This window comes from Odontesthes bonariensis, chromosome 11 (genome assembly GCF_027942865.1).
Source record: "Odontesthes bonariensis isolate fOdoBon6 chromosome 11, fOdoBon6.hap1, whole genome shotgun sequence".
Lineage (NCBI taxonomy): Eukaryota > Metazoa > Chordata > Actinopteri > Atheriniformes > Atherinopsidae > Odontesthes > Odontesthes bonariensis.
Genome location: NC_134516.1, coordinates 18,584,168 through 18,609,885, shown reverse-complemented (window position 1 = coordinate 18,609,885; position 25,718 = coordinate 18,584,168). Strand labels below are relative to the sequence as shown.

Here is a 25,718-nt window from a genome sequence, read left to right as displayed (position 1 = left end):
ATATATTAATATTTTTTTTCCGCTTTTTTTTCCCTAGATCTTTTATTCCACTTCAGTTCTGATCATAACTACCAAGTTTTCAATTATTTTCATAAAATTAACCCTTTAAATGCTGGTTAATATGATTTTTTTTTTTTTTTTTTTCCATTAAAAAAATATTAACATATGGTATTTTGGGGATCATTTTAGAAGGGGACAAAAATGTCCCTTTTCAGAAATTAAGGATTTTTTTTTTTTTAAATCGGGCATAACAAAAAACAAAAAATCCCTAAAGATCAATGTTGTTGCTGATCATGGACATATCCCAGACCATAATTATCCCTACTCAATAATTCCACTTTGCATTCCATATTTTGAAAATACTGGCACCGAAAGGCTTAAAATTTGGGCTAAAAAGTTCAAATTGGCATCTAAAGGGTTAATATTTTGAAAATAATTGAAAACTTCATAGTTATGATCAGAACTGAAGTGGAATAAAAGATTTATGAAAAGAAAAGTGGAAAAAAATATTAATATATGATGTTTTTAGGTCGTTTTAAAAGGGGACAAAAATGTCCCTTTTCAGAAATTTAGGAGTTTTTTTTTCTACACAATGAAAAATTGCATTGTATATGATGTGTGTTTGAAATTTAAAAAAAAATAGTCAAAAATGCACAACTGAACCAAATATGATGGGTAACAGTATTTCCAGTGTGAAATTAGAGGAGAAAGTACACCCCAAGTGGACGAAAATGTCCCCTATCAGGGATTAGGGTTAAGCAATGCTTAACCTTTGGCCCTCTCCTCATCACCTCACCCTAACTTAGAGCACTTTCTCCTGAAACTTTCCAAGCCAGTTCTTTATTTGCTGATCTCTTTTGGTCATTAATCCGCTCGTATTAATCCTAGATGAGCGTGCTCTGGGGCAGGAGCTGGCTCTCATTTAACACTGAAAAAATACGTTGGTCACTACCCAACAAAGTCGGGTATTAGTCTCTACTCCTGCTGTGGAACACTGTGAAAAAGTGGAACTGTGCACTCTGTTTGCAAAGATTTATACAGGAAATGTAAATCTTTCTGGATAGAAATTCACTTCTTTTTTTTTTTTTGCACATAAATGATGCAAGAAAGTTGAGGTTTCTACATATCCGCTCCATTCCTTACACATTCAGAAACGCCGCAAAAGCCGCACATCTCCAGCTCGAAGTGATTTATGGGTGAAAGCTGTTTGATTTCCCCGCTTCTCTCCTCCATCAGATCCTGGTTCACTTGGGCCTCCTCACCAAGGAGTCGGGCTTCAAGATAGCAGAAAACGCCTTCAGCGGCGGCCCGTTAGGAGAGCTGGTCCAGTGGAGCGACCTCATAACCACGCTGTACCTGCTGGGCCACGACGTGCGCATCTCTGCATCGCTGGCTGAGCTCAAAGAGTCAGTAGCAATTTAACTCCTCACGTAGAACCCTGACTAATCTGACTTGTAGGGCTTTTTCTAACACTGTGCTCTAATGGCGTGGGTAGCATTGGCATGAAACGTCTGTTAGGAAACATTATCGAAGCGGTTACTGCTGAGCTCGGACAGTTTACACCATCATTCACCCAAAATGTAACACACATGTAAGGTAATGTTTGTTGCTTTAGTTGAAAATACGAGATAAAGTTTGAGGATTTTGGAATATTTTAAGTGTTTTTAACAACATATATTATGGCCTGTAATTCATATTAGTTGGGGTTCTATTTAAGGAAAATGTAAAACTGAGTTGTTTTGTGATAATTGCACATAAACGGATGTAAAACTGAGTTGTTTTAAGTCTTCCTGCGGCTGCAGAGGATAATTGCACATAAACGGATGAACTAATGAAAGGTGCTGGTTCTCCTCACTGAAATGGAAAATGCTGATAAGAAACTAAAAGCTGCATTTAGCTTCTTTTTTTTTTAGGCACGTTTCATCACAGTGAAGCCTGTGATGAAGCTTACTTTGTTTGCCAACAAAAAAACCCATCATCAACTGTAGAATTTGCTTAATTTCATCAGACTGAGGTCAAACAAATGTAGTTCCCATCTCATTTGTCTAATACCTTTGTATTTCCAAACACAGATAACCTGTTAGCCTCTTTTTTTTTTAGGACTCACACTGTTGGCTTTCAGACCAAATACAGTCAGACTGAAGTATTTATTCTTCCTAAACATGATCACTCCTCCTCAGGGCAGTATTATCTTGCAAGTTTTAAACCATTTATACAGTCGTGAATAATAAATTAGTCAAATTTGTTCTGTTGTTTCGTAAGACTCTAAATCCCATAATTTGCATAAGTACTTCCTGACTGGCCTGAACCCAATGATTTTTATTTATTTATTTTTTTTAAAGCCATTATCAGCTGTGGTTAATGTGCCATCTATGCAGCTCTTTTATCAAATCAAATCAAACTTTATTTAAAAAGCACTTTTCATACATTAAAATGTAGCACAAAGTGCTATACATGTTTAAAAACTACAAAGGCTAAGAACATTAAATAAATAAATAAAATAAAATAATAATAGGAAATGGCTAAAATTAACTTTGTCGTAAAAAGAATAAAATAATAAAAGGGCTAAAAATATAAATTGACTAAAATAATTAAATGAATGTATAAATTAGACATTAGTGAAAAGCCAAATTAAATAGGTGGGTCTTGAGCCTGTTTTTGAAAATATCAACACTCTCTGCGGCCCTCTGAAAAGATGCTTCACCGTAAGTTTGTGTTCTAGCTTTGGATATTATTAAAAGGCCGGTGCCGGAGGATCTCAGCGAGGGTGCATATGGTAAAAGCAATTCTGAAAGATAAGAAGGTCCAAGACCCCTAAGACCATTTAAAAACCATTAAAAGGACCTTAAAATCAATCCTAAAACACACAGGGAGCCAACCGGTGTAATATGTTCCCACTTTCTGGGAAGTTTAGTCAAATTAAAAAAGCTACCAACTCCTGTGGCTAATTCTGTTTGATACGTGTGGATCAGTTTGTTGATTTGAGCTGTTTTCTCTGTAGGATCATGCGTAAGGTTATGGGGAACAAATCCAGCTGCCCGACTCAGGGCGATAAGATTGTGGAGCTAATATACATCGACATTGTGGGTCTCACCCAGTTTAAGAAGACGCTCGGGCCTTCCTGGGTCCACTACCAGTAAGTATTTTCATCTTTATCGTTATATCTTTGTCTCTGTGTCTGCCAGCTGTGGTTTAACAGCTTCTCTCACATGGCCGTTGGGCTGATATTTGTCTGACACTTATCGGGACAATGAGTCTATTTTCATCTCCTACATGACCACAACGTCTCAAAGTGCCCAGGAACTGTCTGTTGCCCACCATGTTGTCGCCAGCCAAGTCCATTCTGTCTCTGAGTGCTCCATTGAGGCCAGTAGATTAAGCCTTCCTGGTTTATTTTGAAAAGGCTCCCATCAGCTCCGACTGACGGGAAAAGAGAAGGAACAATAAGTTCGAGGCACTAATTGCCCCGTCGGTTCCTCCCGTTTGTCACCAGCTTTTGTTAGTCTGCGACATAACACCTTAAGCTGCGTGTGCTGGCTTTGTGCTCTCAGGAAATCGATCTAGACTCGGCCGTAATGTAAGGTCCACATGCTGTTTTTTTTTTTTTTTTTTTTTTTTTTTCTTTTTTTCTCCTTGTTATTACAAATTTATGTCGGAGCACTTAAAGTCTCTGTGAGCTTTCAGTGTGCGTTTGTCTAAAAAGAACTGGAGAGCTGTTAGAGACGTTTTTCTTCCCCAAAGTAAAACCTTTCAGCTCCCCTGCATCAGTTTTCCACCTTTATCATTAAAGTAAGCTGCATTTACACCACAGGAACCTTTTTTTAGGTTAAAACCTTCGTCTTATCAGCAGGAACGAGGGGCGTAAAGAGTTCTGGAGGAGACATTTAAGGCCCTGCTTCATGAAAGGGGGTCGTATTTTTTTAGGCTACCCTGTACCTTTTTAAGATGAATGAACATTTCTGATTGATTTATTATCGCCATTTTTTCTCAGCAACTCATTAGATATGGAATAAATGAGGTGACGGAGCTCAGAAAGCAGTTAAACCAGCACAATAAGACATTAATCTGATTGTTTCACAGCAGCGATGCTCTAAAACACAACTAGATCTGCACAAATCTCCAGAAAAGAGTGTGAGTCATGGACAGATTTGTAGTTAATACAGCTGAGGCTTCTTGGTTTCACTGGGGGCTGACGGATTGGAGCGACACACTTCAGTGGACTTAATTTGCCGGATCTACTCTGAACCTCAGGCCTTTAATGAAAATGCAACCCGCTAAAAGTCCTGGTTTGTTAAATTCTGGGTGCTGTGGGTCAAAAGGCAGCTGTGGAGGCCATAAAGTATTCAAAGGACAAGCCAGGTCGGTTTGCATATCAGAACCCACATTCATACTGTTAGCCCAATTCTTTCATTGGAAGCCCAAGAACAAGCTGGAAGAAGTCTTAAGTTAAAGTATTTATTGGTGGTCACAAGTCAAGTATCAGCGCTGGAGTTCTCGCATGAAATCCGTCCGACCAAGTCCCGATATCCGGAAACATTTCATATTCATGTTCACCTTTATCTCAGAGGTTGTACCTACACTCGACAACGTATCATTGAACATTTACTAGTGATGTGAGCAGGCCATCCACCGTCTTCGTCATGTTCTTTGGATGTGATAAACGATGCGTGTGTGTGAGTGTTGTTTCAGGCGTGCATCTACTGAACCAGACCTATCTGACCCAGTTATTTTATCCCGCTACGTCATCTTAAAGTCTTGGACATACATTGCGAATATGAATACATAAAGTCTAAGAATAAAGCCAATTTATAACAATACACATTGCAGCCTTTTCTCCGGCCTCAAGTCCCCCAGGATGCAGGATGAGGGAGTCTACTGCAGGAGCCCTCTCCGGTGCCTCCTCAAGGGACTCCAAAAAGTGTGGGTACTCTGAACTGCTGTTTGGTGCGTAAGCACAACAAGTCGAGTTGAGTCCGACTGTATCTAGCCGGAGCCGCTCAACCTGGCGCACCAGCTCGGGCTCCTTCCCCAACAGAGAGGTTCCACGTCCTAAGAGCCAAGGTCTCTGCCTTCAGCTGCCGCCCATTTCACACTGCACCCGGCCCCCTCGGCCCCTCCCACGGATGGTGAGCCCGTCGGAACGGGGACCTCTGGGCACAGGCCCAACTCTGGGCCCGGCTCCAGGGGGAGGCCCCGGTGACCCGCGTCCGGGCAAAGGAAAACCTTGTCCCAGTTTTGTTATTCATCATAGAGGGTTTTATGAGCTGTTCTTTGTCTGGTCCCTTATCTAGGAACTGTTTGCCTTGGGTGACCCTACCAGCCAAACTGTAACTGTCTGCAGTTTAATGATGCAGTGTCGACTGCGGCTCATGTTTCCTTCACAATGTAAGAACAGAAATTCAGCATCCTTCAGCTGATGACCCTCATGGAAGATCTCCAGATAAAGAAAGGGTATTGTTCTCGTACTTCCTAGTTTAGGGCATGGCTGGATCGTTGGTTCATGAGGCAATGTGATCCAAAAATAACCCCGAAATAAATCATGTGATTTAGATGTGATCTACCCATGAACAGTTGTTGTTCATCACCGGCTGTTGTCTCAGCCTCAGGACATGTCATGTAAGACAAGAGGTCCCGTGTGATACCACTTGTTTTTTTTTTTGTTGTTTTTTTTAATTCAATTCAATTCAGTTTTATTTATATTGCGCCAAATACAACAAATGTCATCTCAAGGCACTTAAATAATATAGTCCAATTCAAGCCAATTGGAATTCAATTCATTGTAATCATAATTATTCATAAAATAACCCAATTAATTGTTATTTATTATTTATTTATTTAATGACTAATGTGTGTCTGCTTTCACGTGGGAGATAATTGTGGCATGAGGGAAAGCAGCCAGTCACTTCAGATTATCCTCTCACTGTGAAAACAACGTCCCCGCTCAGCTCAGCTCACCTGTAGTAAGGCTTCAAGTGTCACAGAGTACGTACTTGTGGAGCTGAACAGCTTCAACTTTTACCTCGTTATGATTCCCACATCGTAGTTCAGCGATACTCACTATTTTTTTCACAAGAGCCATATTGGCAGCAAAATCAAGGGAAGAGCCACTTTTACGACAACATACTAAGGTCCCCTTTTGCAAATATGCATTTCCCACAAAAAAAGAAACAGCACAGCCAATACATTTTCAATTAAGACCACATTTATCTTAATACTGGGATGAGCGGAAGCTGGCATGCATGTCTTTGACTTTCTTCATGTTGTATTTGTAGTTTGTTGTTGTAATCATAGTGAGACATTCAAGATGATCATGGTTTTTGTGCTGGTTTTTTTAATAAAAACAGATCCATTGTGCCTGCATCTCGCAGTACACCCGACGTTTGCCTGCTCGTCCCCTCTCTGGCATCTTCATGCTGATATTTGTTTGGTTTTTGTGCTGGTTTTTGTGCTGGTTTTTGCCCTTTTTTTAAAATTAAAAACCGATCCATTGTTCCTGCATCTCGCGCTGGCTAAAGGAGCTAGCGTGCTCTGCGGTCAAGTGTGAGGTGGTTTAAGCGGGCTGCGTTGCCAGGTTTAACAGAGCCCCTTTTAGGACACACCATTAAGCCTTAATTAATACTTAATAAAAATACTTAATACTACAAAAACGCTAACTTGATAAAAATACTTAATACTGTGCTGTATTTGCAGTGTTTTTTGAAAAAATATATTTTTATTGTTACCATTTTGTTATGAGCTACAATGCGAGCCACCAATTAAAGCTTGAGGAGCCGCACAATGAGTATCTCTGTCGTAATTGCTCCAGCAGCACTTCCCCATCTGCTACCAGGCGCAGGGAGAGGGTTGGCATGTGGGCATGTTGGTATCATCGCTCCACTTTCAGGAGAAAGTTTCCTCCTGGTGAATCTGTTCTTCAAGCTTGTCGCCCTCACGGGGACTTTCACAGTTCACGCAGCCAGCTGTGCAGCATCTGAGTGGGCGGATATACGATCACTGAAAGAGAGAGTGTGGCTCCCATGTCTGCTTAATGTACACCTGGCTGCTTCCTATCACGCTGCACATTTAGAAAATCTTGTTCTTTGGCGTTATTTGGAGCAAAAAATAAATAAATAGCTGGCTCAGTATGAAGAGTCATTTGTGTCGAGCACAGTAGATGGATATTAGATTTCCTCCTAACGCGTTGGCCCTTTCTACACAAAAAATCTAATTAGCGCACACAGGATGAAATCAAACCATCTTACAGAAAGCAAAAGTGAGGAACAATGAGTGAGTTTGAGAATGCAGAGGATGCACATAAAGGTCAGTAGGTGGTTTACAGTTTCCTCTGCTGGTTGTGGTCTAATTAATTCTGTGCTGTGACCTTTGAGTTAGCCACCATGTTTACTCAGCCGTTATAGAACAAGCCTTCGCTGCCTGAGTCCGACAGTGGAGCCATTTCCTTTGTGGCATTGTGTTCATTTTTAAGGATTATTTAAACCTTTTCTATATTTCTTTAAAAGAATATCAATACACATTTTCTTCAACATCAAAATACATAAAAAGCTCACTTCAAAACGTTGTTTTTTTTATTTCTTACTGTTTATTTTTGTTGCTGGTTGACTGTATCTTTTATGTGTTCCTAATTTAAAGTAGCTGTGAGCCATCTCAAATACCTCCAACCCACTATCCAGCAACACATTGTCTCTGTATCAGTCACCTAAATAGCCTCCTGAGAAGAAAACAAACAACTCATCTTTGTTCTTAATCTGCAAATTCCACTCGTCTTGTTCTTTAACGGCCGTTCAGAATGCAGCGGCTGTTCATTCGTTATGTTTTTATCCCCCTTTTCTTCAATATGTACCTGCAAACTGCTCATAAAACACCAGCCATGTTGCCAGATGTTGTGAAATAAATTAGCACAAAAAAGCGCAAAAAACAAGCTAACCAAAACCGACCATTATGAGAGGTTTTTTCTCCTAAGTGCTGGTTTGGAGCTCGATCCTTTCTGAGAATCATTTCTGTTCTGTTTTGGCTCCAGCGCTGATAGCGGCTCATTGCTGCGTCAGGCCAAAGAACCGCTTACATTAGGGGCGGGGCTATGGAAACCAACCTGACCAGCTATAATGCTGCGACTGCCGTGTTTTAAACAATAAAAAGACTGAAACATGGATGTTAAGTCGGTTTTTATATACATTATGTATTAGGGCTGGGCGAGTTAACTCGTTATTATCACGTTAACTTGTTAATTATTTAACGCCGATAAATATTTAATCGCGGAGGTTTTATTATCGTAAAAGTCTGAATGCATCACATTCACACAGTTACAGCAAACACCACGAGGCATGGAGTAATAAAATAAAGATAAACTAGCAGCTAACATCACGCTACAGGTGCTCACGGAGCTAACTGGCGCTACTTTCTGTTATACTTGTTTCAACATAAAAGAACGTATTTCAAAATAAATTAAAAAAAAACTCCTGCATTTACAGCCAAGTTGAATTGTCTTCTCAGCGTAGTAGTTCCAGTCTAAAATATCACTTAAAGGCAAAACACACAACTGATAGCAGCAAGTCATTCAAGGAAACAGACAGTGGAGCGAGGCTTCTACATAAAAACTACAGAAAGATGCTGATGTTAAAAGTGTGTTTGCACAACAAATGTTATGGCACTTTCATTCATATGGCAGCACATTTAAAATAAAGCTAAATGCTAAAAGCTATACACTACTTTTGGATTCATTTTTGGATTTTGCGTACAAATGCGATTAATCGTGATTAATCAGGGAAATCATGCGATTAATTAGATTAAACATTTTATCCGTTGCCCAGCCCTAATATATATATATTAGTTCTAAAGTCTATGATGTGCACGTCTGTCACACTGAGCAGCTGAATCCAGTCTTTTAACCCATTTTGCTGTTTCATGATGTCAATGCTCATAAACTTAAACCTATTTTATGTACGTTTCTGACCATTAAAATCTGTGATCTTTCTACAGGTGCATGCTGCGGGTGCTGGATTCATTCGGGACCGAACCTGAGTTCAACCACGCCCACTACGCCCAGACCAAGGGTCACAAGACGCCATGGGGGAAGTGGAACCTGAACCCGCAGCAGTTCAACACCATGTTCCGTAAGTTGGCGCGTTAACTCGAGACCAAAACTACAACCGTGAGGGAAATCACTCGTAAGCTGCAGCTTTGGAAGTTAAAAAAATTGTGGTCTGTGTGAAGGATTTACTGAAGGTTAAACTTCAGTTCATGTAGAAAGGATTCCTTCCTACCTCTCCAAGTTCCCCACTTTGTTGTTGGAAGCCAGGTCTAATGATCATCTTTGTGTTTTCAACCAGATTTTCAGATAAATAAGGTGATTCTGTTCCAAAAAAAAAAAGCATAAATCTACTTCAGTGCGGTGCAGCTAATGGAATATCAAGCAGATTAGTAAGTTAGAGGTCAGGCTGTCAGCTCTCCTTTTTGCTATGGTTACGAATGTAGGACGCTGAGGTTTTATAGCTCCACGTGTGTGCTGCGCTCCTACAACAAAATCGCTCTGTATCTGGAGATATAGAGCGTGTTCTGAGGAGGAAAGGGAACCAGCCCCCTGGAGTACTGACCTTTTCCCCACGGCTGGGAGAAAGTGAAATGTTACCCCTCCAGTCCCCGTTTAAGAGGTGATGCTTGGAGCTGTCCAGAAATCCCCTGCACTGAATGGGCCCTTTGTCTGTCACACTGGGGACGTCTTTCTCATGGAGCACGGGGGCCTTCTGCATAAACTCCGGCTCGGAGCCATGAGGTTAGATGATATCGCGGGTGAAACAAGTGCACGGCGGTTTGGCTGAGTGTTAAAACGAAGGAGAGGGATCACTTCCAGGGGACGAGTGACACAAAAGACGGGATTAGATGTGTCCTCCCGTCTTTGTGCTGCACAACGCCTTCCCTCCAGGCTGAGGATGAGTGCATGAGCCGTGCAGCTGACACAGAACTGACCTGCTGGAGGGAACACATTCAAGACAAAAGATCATAGTCTGAAATAATGTTTCTGACACATCTATTAACCCCCCCCCACCACCACCTGGACCTGCAGTTATCTTAAAATAAAAAAGTTTTAAAAAGCCGTGCCCAAAGAGAAAACACAATTTATATTAGGGCTGGGCAACGATTAAAGTTTTTAATCTAATTAATCACACGATTTCTCTGATTAATCACGATTAATCGCATTTGTTCGCAAAATCCAACAATACTAATGAGTTAAACTTTGAATTTGCATTTTCTAAATGAATGTGACAGAGAAACAGGATGCAGGCATTTGGAAATAATAGATAGTAAAAGTCGTGTCTTTTTTTTTTTTATAGAAATATCATATTTGGTTAACTTTTATGGTCAATAAAAAAAGGTTACCTGTGCTGCATGTCGTTCCCCCTCTCTCTGCCCCCTAACGCGATAATAAAGAGTTAACTCGCCCAGCCCTAGTTCATATACATCTCAGTTAACGTCTCAGATGAAGACGTAACCGTGGACACATCAGGTGCCAGTAAAGTAATTTATTCCCAATCTGGATCGGTCCATTTGTTACGATTAGTCTGGGCTCCATAAATCATTGGCCGGGGAGTGTGTGGCCTCTGGTCAATAAGACAAGACGTGGCGTAAATTGACCTCATTAATCTATTTCAGAATCAGGATGGTATGGAGTGCTTTCTGCTGTCCAGTCCTGTCTTTGAGTCTTTGTCTCTGCGACTAAGCCTGAGCCAAACTGTTGCTTTTATAACACAGTTGGTCTGAACAACACGACTCCATCACAGACGGCCCAACAGGGCCAAGACACTGGCAATATTAAACGGTTTACTTTGATACATGCAGTTTAGATGAATGATTAAAGAAATTAGCAGCAAATTGTGGTTTGTGTATCGCTGCTTGTGAATGTTTAATCTCTCGCAGAGATGATGAATACTCCCGGTCAGAGGTTAAACTGAGTAGCAGAGCACTTATCCTTGAGGCAGAGCCAGAGATCTGCTACTGCGATTGTACCTATAAAGATATGATTGATATCATCACTGGCACGTCCTTTTCCTTTTCATCTGCATGGAGGTGTAGTTTTCAGGGTTCTTACGGTCATGAAAAACCCGTAAAAGTTTTGAAATTTTAAAAATAAATTTCCAGGCCCTGGAAAAGTTATGGAAAAAAATATTTTGTTGAGAAGTTTTGGAAAAGTCATGGAATATATCTAGTGTTTAATCGATTATCATAATAAAATGATGCGCCGTAATAAAATGTAAATTGTCACGAGTTGTCTTGGGTGGAAATGTTTTCAAGCGCAGTCTAGCGTGATGCTGGGCGATGTTACAATATGCCGGGGAAGTGTAGCTTTAATAATCTGTGGCTGTCAAAAAAGAAAGTTACCGGCAATGGCTTGCCAGGGACGACGACCAGACTCGTGCCCGATGCAAGTTGTGTCACAAAACGTTCGATGTTTCAAATATGGGCCAAGCGGCCCTTGTTAGCCACCTGAGTGGTAAGAAACACAAGGCTATCGCCTCAGCTACTACTAGCAGCCTAGCAATAACGGCTTTCGTGAGAACACCGGCAACAGACAGCCGCCATCCAGCAGTGCCGCGGGTTCCTCAATAAGGCAAACGATGATCCACGAGTCAAAAAACGAAAGCGAAACGAAAAAAAATACAAATCGTCAGAAGACACAAGCAAGCTGTTCGCCGCTATGTTCCCCGACAGCGAGATTGCTAGGGGATTCAGCTGTGGAGAGAGGAAGTGTGCGTATGTGTGTACATTTGAGATTGCCCCTCATGTGAAGAGCCATAGTGCCAATGGAGAAAAAAAACAGATGAAATAGTGTATGAACCCTGTTTATATCTATCTCCACAATATACGTATGTTGATATAAATACAAATTTGTCTTCATGATGATTTCACGACCTAATTTCCTATAGGCCTATTCATTTTCATCTCTGACTCAAGGCCTACACCAGGCAAGTGAATAATATAAATAAAAAAGTGAATATAATTAATGTAGTATAACATAGTATAACGGCAGCGTATAGCCTATAGTAAGGCATAGCCTATAGTATACGTAAATATATATATATATATATATATATATATATATATATATATTATGTATACTATAGGCTATGTATATAATATGCCCGCGCGCACGCGATTGGTCATTGGTCTTTTGGTCATGGAAATGCAGTAAAAGGTTTTGGAAAAGTCATGGAAAAAAGTTGGTGAAAAAGTGTATGAACCCTGAGTTTTGTGTGGTCTTTTTTAGGAGCGCTTTAAGAAATTAAACCGTCCAACACCACCTTTTAGTTGGAGGCCTAACACGGAGGCAGCTTTACCAGTTGATATGATTTCCATGTAGATATTTTAAGACCGGGTTGTGCCAAATTTGGCCTCCGCTCTAACCGAGTGAATCCAGATTTGTCCCCCCTGCTAACAAGGTTGGTCAGCAGCAACAAAGCAGCTGTTTTTCCTACTGTGCTGTCCTCCCAGGCTGTTTGTTAGCTAATCGTAAATGAAGCTGCTGCAAGCTGAGTGACATTTTGAGTGGCGGCTCTGGTGGGAGAAGAGGCATCTGTTGCCAAATGCATCAAGAGGGCTGAGCACTAATTAACAGCCTGCCCTGTTTACACAGTCAGTTTGGTGCACGAGTGTTAGCAGCCTCTTCATAGTGCCACGGTCCACATCTGCCTCCGGATCGTTTTCTTGAGCTGAGATGAATGTACAGGTGTGCTTGCATTAGTTTATTGTGTTTTTTTTTTTTAATGAATGTAGAGTCTTTTCAATGTAACTAATGAGTTAATCTTTGAATTTGCATTTTCTAAATGAATGTGACAGAGAAACAGGATGCAGGCATTTGGAAATAATAGATGATAAAAGTGATTTTTTTTTTTTTTTAATAGAAATATCATATTTGGTTAAGTTTTATGGTCAATAAAAAAGGTTACCTGTTATATATCTAAAAAAAAGTAATAATCCTACAAAGAATATTAAATTGCAGTCATGTGAAAAAGAAAGTGTACCATCTGGAAATTTAAAGGTTTTAAATACCAGAATTAGGGCAATGATTAAAATGTTTAATCTAGTTAATCGCATGATTTCCCTGATTAATCACGATTAATCGCATTTGTACGCAAAATCCAAAAATGAATTCAAAAGTAGTGCATGTTTGGTGGATCCGCCGATTACTTTCTTTTCCGGTTCCACAGCAGACAGCAACAGACTTTTACAAAATAAAAGCCTGTGAGCAACAGACTTTTACAAAATAAAAGCCTGTGAGCAACAGACTTTTACAATAATAAAATAGATAATAAAACTTGCGTTAATACGCGATAAAGTACAGCGTTAATAACGAGTTGACTCGCTCAGCCCTAATCAGAATAGATTAAAAACTTCATGAAAATAATAAATAAATACAACACAGCAGTTTTCACTGTGTCATTGTTTATGTAACAAAAAATAAACAAAAATTCAGAAGCAGTGTTTGACAGGTCCAACCTTTCTGCATCCACGGCAAATATTTTAGTTAAATTCAATTCAGTAATGCTGTGTTGATTCCAGATGTTTCTGCGGCATAAATCATTGTTATTGATGTGTTTTTTTTCAACAGGTAGATACAAAATAAGATGGAAAAAAAACCTAAAATCAGATGATAAACTTTTGGAAGGATGTTAAAATCTTTAGAGATCTCCATGAATGGATTGTGGCTGGTGTTTGACAGCAGCTTAGCTGAGGGAACAGGTGAACTCTGCCTGCAGCCTTTGTCCGCCCCTAAAAGTCTGAAAGCCGAATAGGAAGGAGTTATGGTCGTTCCTCCAGGCATGTCTCAGTGAAACAAATAATATCACCTTCCCGATAATCCCACTGCATCTTTGTCAGGACTTCACGCTCGTCCCTTTTACCCGTCAGTCATCTCACATTTCCCATGACGATTAAGGGGAAAAACGGTTTAAACGTCCTCTTTGTTCTCTTATCTTATTCTTTCTCCGTATCACGGATGTCTCCTTGGTTAACTCCTCCTTATTCCAGGAATTACTTGGGCTACGAAAAGCTATATCGGACGTAATAAAAGCTCCCGTTTGGCTACATGATTACACGTTTATGATTAAAGACATGGTAGGTAATCCTGTTCAGAAACACATTTTGTAATACTGGGTGAAATGGTCCGTCTATCCTGAGAGAAATCTATACAAGATGTATTTAGAAAAAGGGACGAAAATAATCAGACCTCTGTGGCAGCTGCAGGACTGAGAAAAAGCTGACCAATCCCGCTGATCTCGGATTGGTCGCCTACAAAAAACCAATCAGATGCCTCTGCTTTCTGCCTACGCCCCCCTCTGCCGGCTCCCTGCTCCATGTGCGCATGCGGTTCCACCGGCTTTGGATGAAGCACTGACGGAATGGGGAGGGGGGGGTGGAGCTTAGAGGAGGGGACACTTTCGAATCTTGCTAGCTCTCTTGCTAGCTCTCTAGGATTACCTACCATAGCTTTAACTCATGATAAAAATCTCCAGCAGATATAGAGAGAGACACGTCATCTCCAGATCTGCTGCAGCAGGCTGCCGTCAGACACCAGTTCTCCAGCTTTGCTATTAAAGCTGATTAGCATCCAGTTGCTGCTAATTAAATGCACTTGATGAATTGATCATTTCAACAGAAACACACAATTAAACCAATAAAAGGCCAAAATTTAAGCAGCAGCAGCCAAGATATAAGCCAAGTCTTTTTTTCTTTTTTTTTATCGGTGTCATGGGGAGTGACAGTCAGTCTAATTCTGACGGTTCTTTAACCGTTTTTGAAGCAGGAACTTTGGTGAAAAACTTGCGTACTCACCTCCTCCCCATCCCAAACACCTCACACATATCTGATGATAACAGCATAACAGCTACTCCCACATTCCTTTGTTCTCCCCCCCCACACACACACACACGATGCAAAGTGGACCAGCTGTACTCGGTGGGTAAAAAGCTCTTTTGTGCTCTCTGTGGGTTGAAGTCCAGAAGAAGATTTGAACAGAGTGGATCATGTGTGGAAGCATTAGACGCTGTTATTGCAATACGGTGTGACAGTTTGATGTAAAATACAGTCGAGTATGCTCTTTTTGTTCATTACGATACGAATTAATTCCCTGCTTCTGCACATTTTTGTCATTATTCAGTAAGTACTTGGGCTCCTTAACACACTTGCTGCTCTGTTTCTCTTTCCGTGTTTGCTTAACTGGCCAGAGCCAGTATGTTAACTCCTCGAGGAGGCCGAGTGAGCAAACACGGAGTCATTTAGTCACATTCCAGCCGACACTCAGAAAAACACTTTTATTTGCCACAGCGCAGCTTTGTTTCTGCTGAGATCCTATGAAGCGCAGGCTGGTGGTGGAATCTGCTACGATGAAATGAAATCACTGAAGTCTTCCCTTTTATTACTGTGTGGAGGTGGATTCTACCTCCCCAAACTGATCGACCTCCGTTTGGTAAGCAGCTCTGTGGTGAGCAGCTCTGACCGCGGCAGCTCCCGGGGCTCCAACACAAACCACAACCGTGTGCAAACCACCTCCCTAATTCAGGCTGTTGATGTCAGTGTTCCACCTTAAATAATCGTGTTAAGCCGTTTCATATTTGCCTGAATCTGTTCCGTCCACATTCCCAACCCTTGTCTGCACATTTGTTGTACGAGACAGATGGTCGTGAGGTAAAGCGCTGCCAGCTTCGGCTTCCACACTTGACCGCTTCTTCTGGTGGTTCCCATAGTAACCGGTTATGCTTGGAAGTGGGGAATGGAGGAGACGGAAACTCTGTCCTTATGATCAGTCCTCAATTCTGCAGCTAAAGTGGATTTTTAATGAAATCTGACACGTTTATAAGAGTTATTTATTTCTGTTTTGGCTTAGCTTTGTTTTCTTTATTCATCACAGACTTCCATGTCACCCCTTTGTTAAAATAATTTGAGTTTACTGTAACACAAACTAATTTTTCTTCCCTTTCTGTCACAGCTCACACGCCAGACAACAGCTTTTTGGGCTTTGTTGTGGAGCAGCACCTCAACGCCAGCGACATCAAGCACATCGATGACATCAAGAGACAGAACCAGTCGCTTGTCTATGGCAAGGTTGACAACTTCTGGAAGGTAATTTTCTGCCCTTACATATACTAAAAGTCTTCATCCATCCCTCCAGTGGTCTGTGAATAGAAGTTTTCTTTGGATATTTTCTGCTTTTTCACACATTTTCAAGCATATAAAAGGCACCAAACTCAAGGGATGAACCAGTGTTGTGTCGACACATAACAAACAGCTTATTTCTCTAGTTGCATCTGTGAAAAACAGCAAAGATAACACAGTCTGACAGACAGAAAACAGGATTTCTGCAGCAACAAGGTGATTCCCAAAGAGCTGTTAGCTGAAAACTTGGCATATCTCAGCATGGTGTGCAGTGTGTCCTTAAAACATTTGAGGAAACTGGACAAGTGGAGGACAGAAGAAGAAGTGTCAGGCCTAAAGAACTATCTACAGCAGATGAACAGGATCTGAAAGTGATGTCCTTAAGAAAGAGGAAAAAAATCCAGCAAAGCCCTGACACAGGAGCTGAGAGATGCATCTGGACCTTCAGCTGATCCATCTGCTGTTGGCCCAAGCCTCATCAGAAATGGGCTCCATGGAAGGGTGGCTGTCAGGAAGCCGTTCTTAAGGAAGGGAAACAGGGAGAAAAGGCTGAGCTGTGCCAAAGGACACAAGAAGTGGGCTGAAAATCAGTGGCAGCAGGTCTGATGGAGGGATGAATCCTCCCCAGAGCCCGGAGCTCAACATTACTGAAGCAGTGTATACACAAAATAATACATAAAAATATTAAAATATATATATATATTAAATATATTATTATAATAAAATAGATATAAATATATATATAAATAAAATATATATATTTATAAAAATATATGTGTGTGTGTGTGTGTATATATATATATATATATATATATATATATACACACACACCATATATGCTTCACATTTTCCAACCCTGACCCATGACTCAGTAGTAGCTCTGATTTCTAACCGTGTGCTAAAGAACAAGCATTCCTACACAAATGAATGCGCACAGTCGGTACATGTTCTAAGTATTTCCTCTGAAGATGAAAGTGACAGATCTTATGAGGCATACCAGAGAACATCAGTGCACCTATAACTACTTGTCAGACCTGTAAGAACCTGCCAGTGAAACTCTTTGAACAACCTTGGGTAAAACTTTCACAGGAAACTTATTAACACTCTGGTTCAGCAGCTCAAACGCAGCTTATCATCCCCTCTGTGGGAGCTTTAATATATTCAAATTCATGCTCACACTGCAGCACGGAGACCAAGGGATTACTGTATCCAAGACAAAAACGACTTAGAGACTTGGCAAGATTTGTTCATTGTCTGGCTTTTCATGGATGGCTGGATTACTGCCCGCGCCTTGATGAGCTTTCGGCCGACACATGTATGTTTGTGACTGGGTCGCTCCACATCCAACCGACTCTTCGAGTCACTCATGAAATAATAATGGACGCTGTAAGGGAGAATAGTCTTCTTGTAATATACCTGTAGTGCGGACGCTTGCTTCCATCAAGAAGCTGTGTGACGAGGAGAATTGGATAATGAGCTTAACTTAACTACTGGAAATACTCTCAGCTGTGGCAGCTGGTCTCAGATGGATCCTCCTTGCTTTTTCTTAGCGAACTAACCTTAATCTTTACCTCTTCATTTGTTCACACAGCTGTCGAGGGATGACGTTTCTGCTTATTTTATTACTCAGGAGAACTTACGTGATCACATAACTATCGACATCGCTGACTCTCATAATCAGCGGCGTCAATTCAGCCAAAGCTAAGGTACGGCAAGGTCACTATATTCACATGACTACAGTATCAATCAATAATAAATAAATATATATATATATATATATATATATATATATATATATATATAAAATATACATGCCCAGCAAATAATCACCACAAAAGTCTGCTATGTAGCTTATCTGTGTGCAAATGCAGTCTCACTCACATAGCCGCTAACATAACAATGGACTCGTCTCCGTCTCCCTGTTAGCATTAGCATTAGCGGCTGAGGTGCTGAAGTGGACAGCCTCGTTAACAGCCTTCACTACCTGGTCCTCCTTCCTCCGCCGCTGGGGCAACATTGGACCCATCATCACCTGCCCTCTTTTTGGTTATAAATAAATCTAAAGTTTTCTGCTTCCGTTTCATATTTTACATTAATTAGCAAACAACAAATCTCGCCAATAACATCAGCTTTGACCTCCAGGCTCCGTCATCTCGTGGGGGGGGGGGGGGCTGGGAGATACCACATTTCAAAAGGGAAGATGATACTTAGATCAATTGATTGTATTGTTCAGAATTTCATTTGTAGTTCATTTATATGTATTAAATAATAGAATAATCAAAACTAATTTACAGAGTAATTCCATAAATTAATTTTAAAAAGAAAAACGAACATTTACATTTTCCCCTGGAGCTGGCATACCCAATTGGAGTCAAAAGTACAACAAATCTATCGGTTATCAGCACTTATATTCGAGTCAACAAAGCCACATTTAACCTGTAGGGAGCTGCCGTGGTGTCTGGCCTCCGCTGAGTCAGAGCTCATGCAGTTGTGTGCCATTTAGTGGAGCTTTAAAAAGGGCAGACGGAGGAGCCCATCAGCTCGCAGCGAGGGGCATTAACAGCTAATCAGGCTCCCAGGCGTGTTCATTCCCTCCTGCTTTTAATTAAAGGGCCATTTTAGCGCTGACTGATAACCAGCTGACAGGCTTACTCCCTTTTCCTCCCGTCGTCCCTTTGAACTGCGCTGTCCTTCGGTCTTCTTCTCTGCTCTTAAAGAGGTTTAATTTCCAAAGGATGTAAACACGAAGTGGAAAGCACAACGTATCCCGAGGTGCTTTAAGTGACTCTTTAAGTGGCTTCCATTGCATATGTTTATTGCACATTTTGTTCATTTACAAACAGTGAACAAAATAGAACGAGAAGGTACATACAAGAAAAAAAACCGATAATAATAGCAAATATAATTATTAAAATAAAATTAATAAATAACTGGAAGAAGAAAAAAAATGTAATTAATTTTTTTTTTTTAAGGGGGACGTTTTTAACCACAAAACAAAATATCATTGCTTGTGTAAGAATCATGGTGGTAGAGAGATAAATAAATGAAAAATTTGAATAAATAAATGCGTATGTCTACATATACACACACATACATTTATGTAAAGGTCTAAATGTTTATACTAAATCAAGATAGTATTTCCATTGCTGTTGTTGATTTGAACCTCGACAAACAGAAATGCTCAAAATACGCTTGCTTGAGGTCGTTTTTGCCTCTTTCTTAGAAGGCTTGATGCACGTCAGGCTGCATGGAAACACGTCTGTGAATTGGACTGACCTGTTAAAGTTTAAAATGACATGTTTCCGGTCTTAACCGGCACACGGTTAACATCCCATATATTGAAGAGGAGCTTTTCTTCCTCCTTCTCTTGTGGTTTCCACACAATTGTCTTTTCTCCTCAAGATTTGTTTCCAGCTACCACTTCTGGGGTCCGTTTCACGTAGCAGGTTCAACCAACTCTGAGTCTATTCCTGATCTCTGAGTTGATCTACTCTGAGATAGAAAACCCTGAGTTTTCGGTTCCAGAAACGCTGATTTGAGTGAGGTTAATCAACTCTGAGTAAGTTCACCTTGAGTTTAGCGCGTGCACCACAACTTTAAAAAGCCAGCATCAATGGAGCCCCGATTCGACGAGTCACCTTGGCAACGGGGAAGAGGAGGGGCTACGTTTTTCACCAACCTCGAATTGGAAATCTTAATGCGCTCATACGGCGAGTTTCAATACGTTTTTAGAAATAAGTGCAACACCGCTGCTGCTGCAAAAGCGTAAGTTTAAATGTAGTCCTTTGCAATCACAATATTATTACAGGGAAACTGCTTGAATGGTAGCCCATTCATTTATTTCATTTAGGTGCAATCCCGCAGGGGAGAAGCACACTTGGCAGCAGTTTAAGATGAAATATATATATATATATATATATATGTTCAAACAGGTGAGACCTCGACATGGAGGTACCTCATTTTGATCATGTTTTACACTGTAAAATAAATATTAAGTGGCTATTTGACTGTGCAGTTATTTTATTCCCAACATAATGCTGTTTTCACACACATAAACTATGTCTTCTCATCTATATCACATCCATCCATCCATTATCTATACACCGCTGAATCCGTCAGTCGGGTCGCGGGGGGGCTGGAGCCTATCCCAGCGGTCAATGGGCAAGAGGCGGGGTGCACCCTGGACAGGCCGCCAGTCCATCACAGGGCCACATAGAGACAAACGAGACAAACAACCATACACACTCACAGTCACTCAGAAGGACAATTTAGAGTCATCATCTATATCATGTTCTGTTAAATAATTAAGCCTATTTAAACTAACACAGACTTCTACTGAGCCAACAGAAAGAAGGCAGATGCCCGTAAAACGGGTGGTGGCCACCACCTCTAACGGGAGGCCAGTGGCTGAGGGAATCCCCGGAGGCAGTGTTCGAATTATCCACCGGACTTCGGGGGGGTCGGACTTTTTGCGGATCAATTGATGACCCCCCCCCCCCAAAAAAATATATATATCATGATAATATCATGATATGCAAACACAACAATATGTTATCATTTGCAAACTCCCTGCTAGAGCCTCATATGAATCAAATGACCACGTTCGCGGGAAGATCACATCAAAGCACTCGTTTCCGTAAACTCCGTGTTGCCAGATTGGGCTGTTTTGGATGACCGTCTGCAGGTAAAAATGGGTATTGGGCGAGTTTTTCTGTATCTTTATATGGCTCTATGGCCATAGAAATAAATAGAATTCAGTTTAGACTGGTTTAGTTTAGATTTAGTGTCTCCAGGCGGGGTTTGAGCATGTTTGGAAATCATCTGGCAACCCTGCAAAATCCGCGCTGCGCAGGTGAATTCAGCTCAAATCTGCACGCAGCACTGTCAAGTTCAACCACCTAGCCAAAGTTTGTCTCACACACGTTGCTGCAGCAGGACGTTGCTAACTTTCCAGTTAGCAACAAGCACAGCAGCAGAACCAACACATGCAGAATAATACATAAATATTAAACCTAGCAACGACCCAACTTCAAACAGCTGTATGGCTTACCAAAAGCCCACTAGCAAACTAGCAACTAGCCTACATTATGTAGTGCCCATGAGACGCAATCAAGAAATGTCAATCAGCAAAGTGAACCCAATGACGCATACAGAATCAAGCTGTAAATTATCAGACTACAACTGCCAAACTCAACATAGCTTGTAATGTCCGCTGTAAACAGTGTGCGCTTTTCTTGAGATTGAAAAGTGCTATCAGACAGCCCCGTGGTGCTAGTAGTCATGGTATACTGCTAGCTGCTACATGAAATGGCTTCAAACAGTCAAAATTATGATTAATCCTATATTTGTCACGGTGGACATATGGTAAGGAATCCCATTTTTCCTACCTCTTTGTGGGCATGCTATCCTTTTTGCCTCCTTGCTCGACACAGCTATCCTTGCTTCTTGCTTGGTGGAGTCACACTATCCATTTGCCTTCTTCTAACTTAGTTAAATGATATTATTCCAAGTGTGCTTTAAACACATGATAAGCCTTGTACTTTATTTTCTGACATCAAGTATGTTGGTTGGTGTATTCTGGATTAGAGCAGTCCGCCTCTGTCTTTGAACTGGGACTACTTGTGCATGTTGACTCGATGGAATTCTGATGTAGGCTAACTTTTTTCTCATGGGAGAAAGGGAAGGGCGGTCACCTGTCTTGAGTGTTTGTAAGTTCAGTGCTTTAAAGTTGAAATAATATTAGTCTGATTTGTTAGTTTCATTTAACAAATCACGGGAAACCTCCACCTTGACAGCTTAATTCCACGCGCTCGCATCTCAAACATCATTTTAACGGGCATCAAAACCCTGCATCTCAGTGCTGCCGATGTTTTGGACTATGCGCGAGCTGCCTGCGAACATGCGAAACGCCCGCTGGTGGTACAGTCCATTGAAGGGGTGTTCCAAAACGCATTTTATTTGGTTATTCATGGTACACGTTGAAAAATACTAAGTAACAAGACATTTTCAACACCTGATTTTAATAATAGATCAATTTTTTCAGTACCCCCCAAAAGTGTAATTTAGTCCCATTTGGGAGGTATCAAGTCTCAATCGGGGGGGTCAGACCCCCCCGGTACCCCCCGTAATTCGAAGACTGCCCGGAGGGAATCCACCCCCCACACACGAGTGCCTTTATAAAATATAATAGGCCTATATATATATCTTTTTTAAGCCTATTCATACAAATATTTATTTGTCTTTTATGTCTTTTTTTTCTTTTGTCCCAACACATTCTGATAGTGCCGCTCAAAAAGATAATTGTCTGTAAATGCAAAAATCTATGCGCGGTCTGATAACCATCTCAGACGAATATTTATTTCTCTGCGCAATAATGCTGCACCTTCATCCACGGGATCGTTGTCAAAAGGACATGTTCGTGAAAAAAGTTGCCTCCTACTGTGCCTAATGGACTTCTAGAAGTAGAAGAACTCGCTCTGCTGACTGAATGAATGAGGAAATCAAATGGCGCGTGTGGCTGAAAGAGGGCGGAGACAGAAAGAAACTCAAGGTTTCTTGAATAAAACCTGGTCCCGACCAGGTTAGGTTCAGAGAGTCTGTTACTCCGGTAACTGACCGTGAGGTTAAGTTACCTCCCTTTGTGAAACAGGCTAGAGTTACCCCTCTTTCTCTGGGTTGAGTTACCTCCCTTTGTGAAACGGAAAACTCAGGGTTTCCCTCATTTCAGGGTTAACCAACTCAGAGTTTTCACTAAACCTGCTACGTGAAACGGACCTCTGTTGATTAAAAACACCACTAACGTAGCCTATAGCACCACCTTCTGGCAAAACTACACAGCCTAGTTTATTCAATTCAATGCAACGTGTGAAAACATCACGGCTTCTGAAAGGATAGCTTCAAATTTGCCTCATTAGTGAATGAAAACCATGAAAATTATACAAACAAAACACTTTGATTTGATAGCTTCGCGCATAAAATAGAGGCTACTGGAGGCTGCAGCTCAAACTGTGACAACAAGAAGATGAAGAAAACTCAAGATTTCAAATTTCAACTGCAACATTCATGCTTGTTTACGCAAAACTTAATTTAAAGTAACAGTTGCTGACATCTAGTGGTAAAGTTGGAGATAGCAACCATCTCAAATGTTGTCCTCCCACTTTTTTTTTTTTTTTTTTTTTAGAAACAAAATCAATTCAATTCAGTTTTATTTATATAGCGCCAAATTACAACAAATGTCCTCTCAAGGCACTTAAATAGTAAAATCCAATTCATGCCAATTGGAGTTCAATTCATTATAAATGTAAATGTATTTTATTTATACAGCCATTCAAAGGATACCTACTGGAACAGGGAAACACGAGTTAATGACCACAATAATGTCACATGTACATAATATTATTAGAGAAAATAAACGGGGGGAAAAAGAGAGTAAAGTGAGGAAAGGTGTGACAGATGAGGCCCCCCAGCAGTCTGGGCCTATAGCAGCTTAACTATGGGATGTTTCAGGATCACCTGAGCCATCCCTAACTATAAGCTTTATCAAAAAGGAAAGTTTTAAGCCTGGTCTTAAAAGTGGAAAGGGTGTCTGCTTCCCGGACATTTACTGGCAGCAGAGAGGGGCCTGATAACTGAAGGCTCTGCCTCCCATTCTGCTTTTAGAAACTCTGGGAACCTCAAGTAAACCTGCAGTTTGGGAGCGAAATTACATCTATATGAAAAAAAAACAAGCCATTTATTCTTGTTTTCTGCCTTCTATGATGTGAACATGGCCACGCTTCTTCACGTTTTTGCCTCTTTGAGGTTACTTCTTAGCTCATTGCTCAAAGCAGCGTCCACAACCACTGACTACCCCAATTACTTCTTCATGGCTCTCATCTGGCTTTCATGGTAGTAAAATGGCCGCTCTCCTGGTTAATTTAAAAAGAATAAATTCAGCAAAGCAGTGAGATGCTAATTGAGTTAGTTTATCAATAATATGGTCATTTTTTCCCTCATAAATTTTTGTTAGACACTAGCTTTAAACACCACAGTCCTGCCTGTATTCTGTCAGGATGTATTCAAGTTAGGATATAAATGACATAAAAACAGAAGTCCACTGGGTTAGTTTGTCCCTGGACTGAACTTTAATTCCTCTTTCTGCACTGAGAGACACCCAAGACAATAAATAAATCTTTATTTAACATGTAAGGAGTTAAATCATGAAACAATAAAGTCATTCAGACTGGCATAAAGGCGAAGTACTAAACTTCATATTTGTTTTATCGCCTTTTTATTGCTGTATTTAGCTATTCAAAGGAAAGAGACGATATTCTGGACATAAACTGGAGAACACACCAAATACTGGAACTGGGAACGTCACAGATGTGACCTTCAGCTGGAAATGAATGTGTTTTTGGCAGGTAATGGACTAAACCTTCTCCACCTGATCAGTATGCAGAGGTGCAGCGGCCACATTCATCCCACAGGTGTATGAAATCACCCGGGCACACACACTTTCTCATTCTCGCACATTTTTCATTTCCCATTTAAATTGAGACCAGTGCAGCTGGCCGTCAGAAGAGAAGTTTGTTTGTTTTTGATTAACATAACATCCTCCTTTTCATTTTGGGCCTTTTTAGTGCTCTTCCTCTTGCTGTAAGTCCTCCATCTCAAACAGCTTTTTGGTTTGAGCCATTTTGTAAACATCCAAGGAAAAAAAAACGATGGATTCAATCTGATGCCACGTTAGGAGCTGCGATCAGGAAATCTGGCTGCTGCTCAGGACCGGCGTGGTCTTCCCTCTGAGGTTTAATGAGAAACTTATGAGCTTGCAGATTTCAACCTTCTCAGGAGAGAACACGTGGCCCAAGTCCGGAACTCATTCGGACATTTAGACGGTGTTGAAAGTGCTTTACCGCATCAGGAAAACATGCCTGATAAGCTCCATGACAGAAGGTTGCTCTAACAAAGCTAATTCAGCTGATTATATGGATGAAATGCTGTTTAATTCCATTTAAATCGTCAAAGTCCCGAAACAAATGTAAAGATATTGAATTCATCTATATATATATATATATATATATCTCGTGTTATCTGCAGGTTTGGTTCGGTGTTGTTTACACTTGCCTCTGTGGCAGCTTTAAGTAAAGCCTGTGACTAACACCGACCTCATTACAAGAGAATTACCTTCACTCAAAGACACCAGGGACGAAAGATCCAGGATTTGAAGGACTTGTTTTTGTCGGTGGAGGAGCAAAGTTGGCGGTGAGACCTCTATGAAAATGGCTCGACCGCCTCTGAGAGAGAGCCGTTTCTATAGCAACTTTGCAGCCAAAGCGTAAGAGTAGATGTGCAGAGCAAGGCAGCTGAGGGTGACGGAGCGTCTTTTCTCTCCTGTTTTCCTTCTGATGCTCACAGCTCGTGTTGTTGTTGTTGTTGTTGTTGTTGTTGGGGTCGGTCAGAGAAGAAATCGTGGACACAAATGAATAAATAACACAAAGTAACTTAATCAAATCAAATTTATTTGTAGCACATTTCATGTACAAAACAATTCAAAGTGCTTCACATAAAATAAAAGCATTGCAGCAGGGAGTGTA

General features: G+C 40.8%; 1 protein-coding gene across 1 annotated transcript in view; it reads left to right on the top strand.

Moving 5' to 3' along the window:
* Positions 1-25,718, top strand: part of mgat5 (alpha-1,6-mannosylglycoprotein 6-beta-N-acetylglucosaminyltransferase) — a 100,080-nt gene that overhangs the window by 56,910 nt on the left and 17,452 nt on the right. The window contains exons 8-11 of the mRNA XM_075477843.1: positions 1,237-1,406; positions 3,002-3,136; positions 8,977-9,110; positions 15,977-16,110. Of these exons, the coding sequence (XP_075333958.1) occupies positions 1,237-1,406; positions 3,002-3,136; positions 8,977-9,110; positions 15,977-16,110 (573 nt within the window). The remainder of the gene's footprint in view (positions 1-1,236; positions 1,407-3,001; positions 3,137-8,976; positions 9,111-15,976; positions 16,111-25,718) is intronic.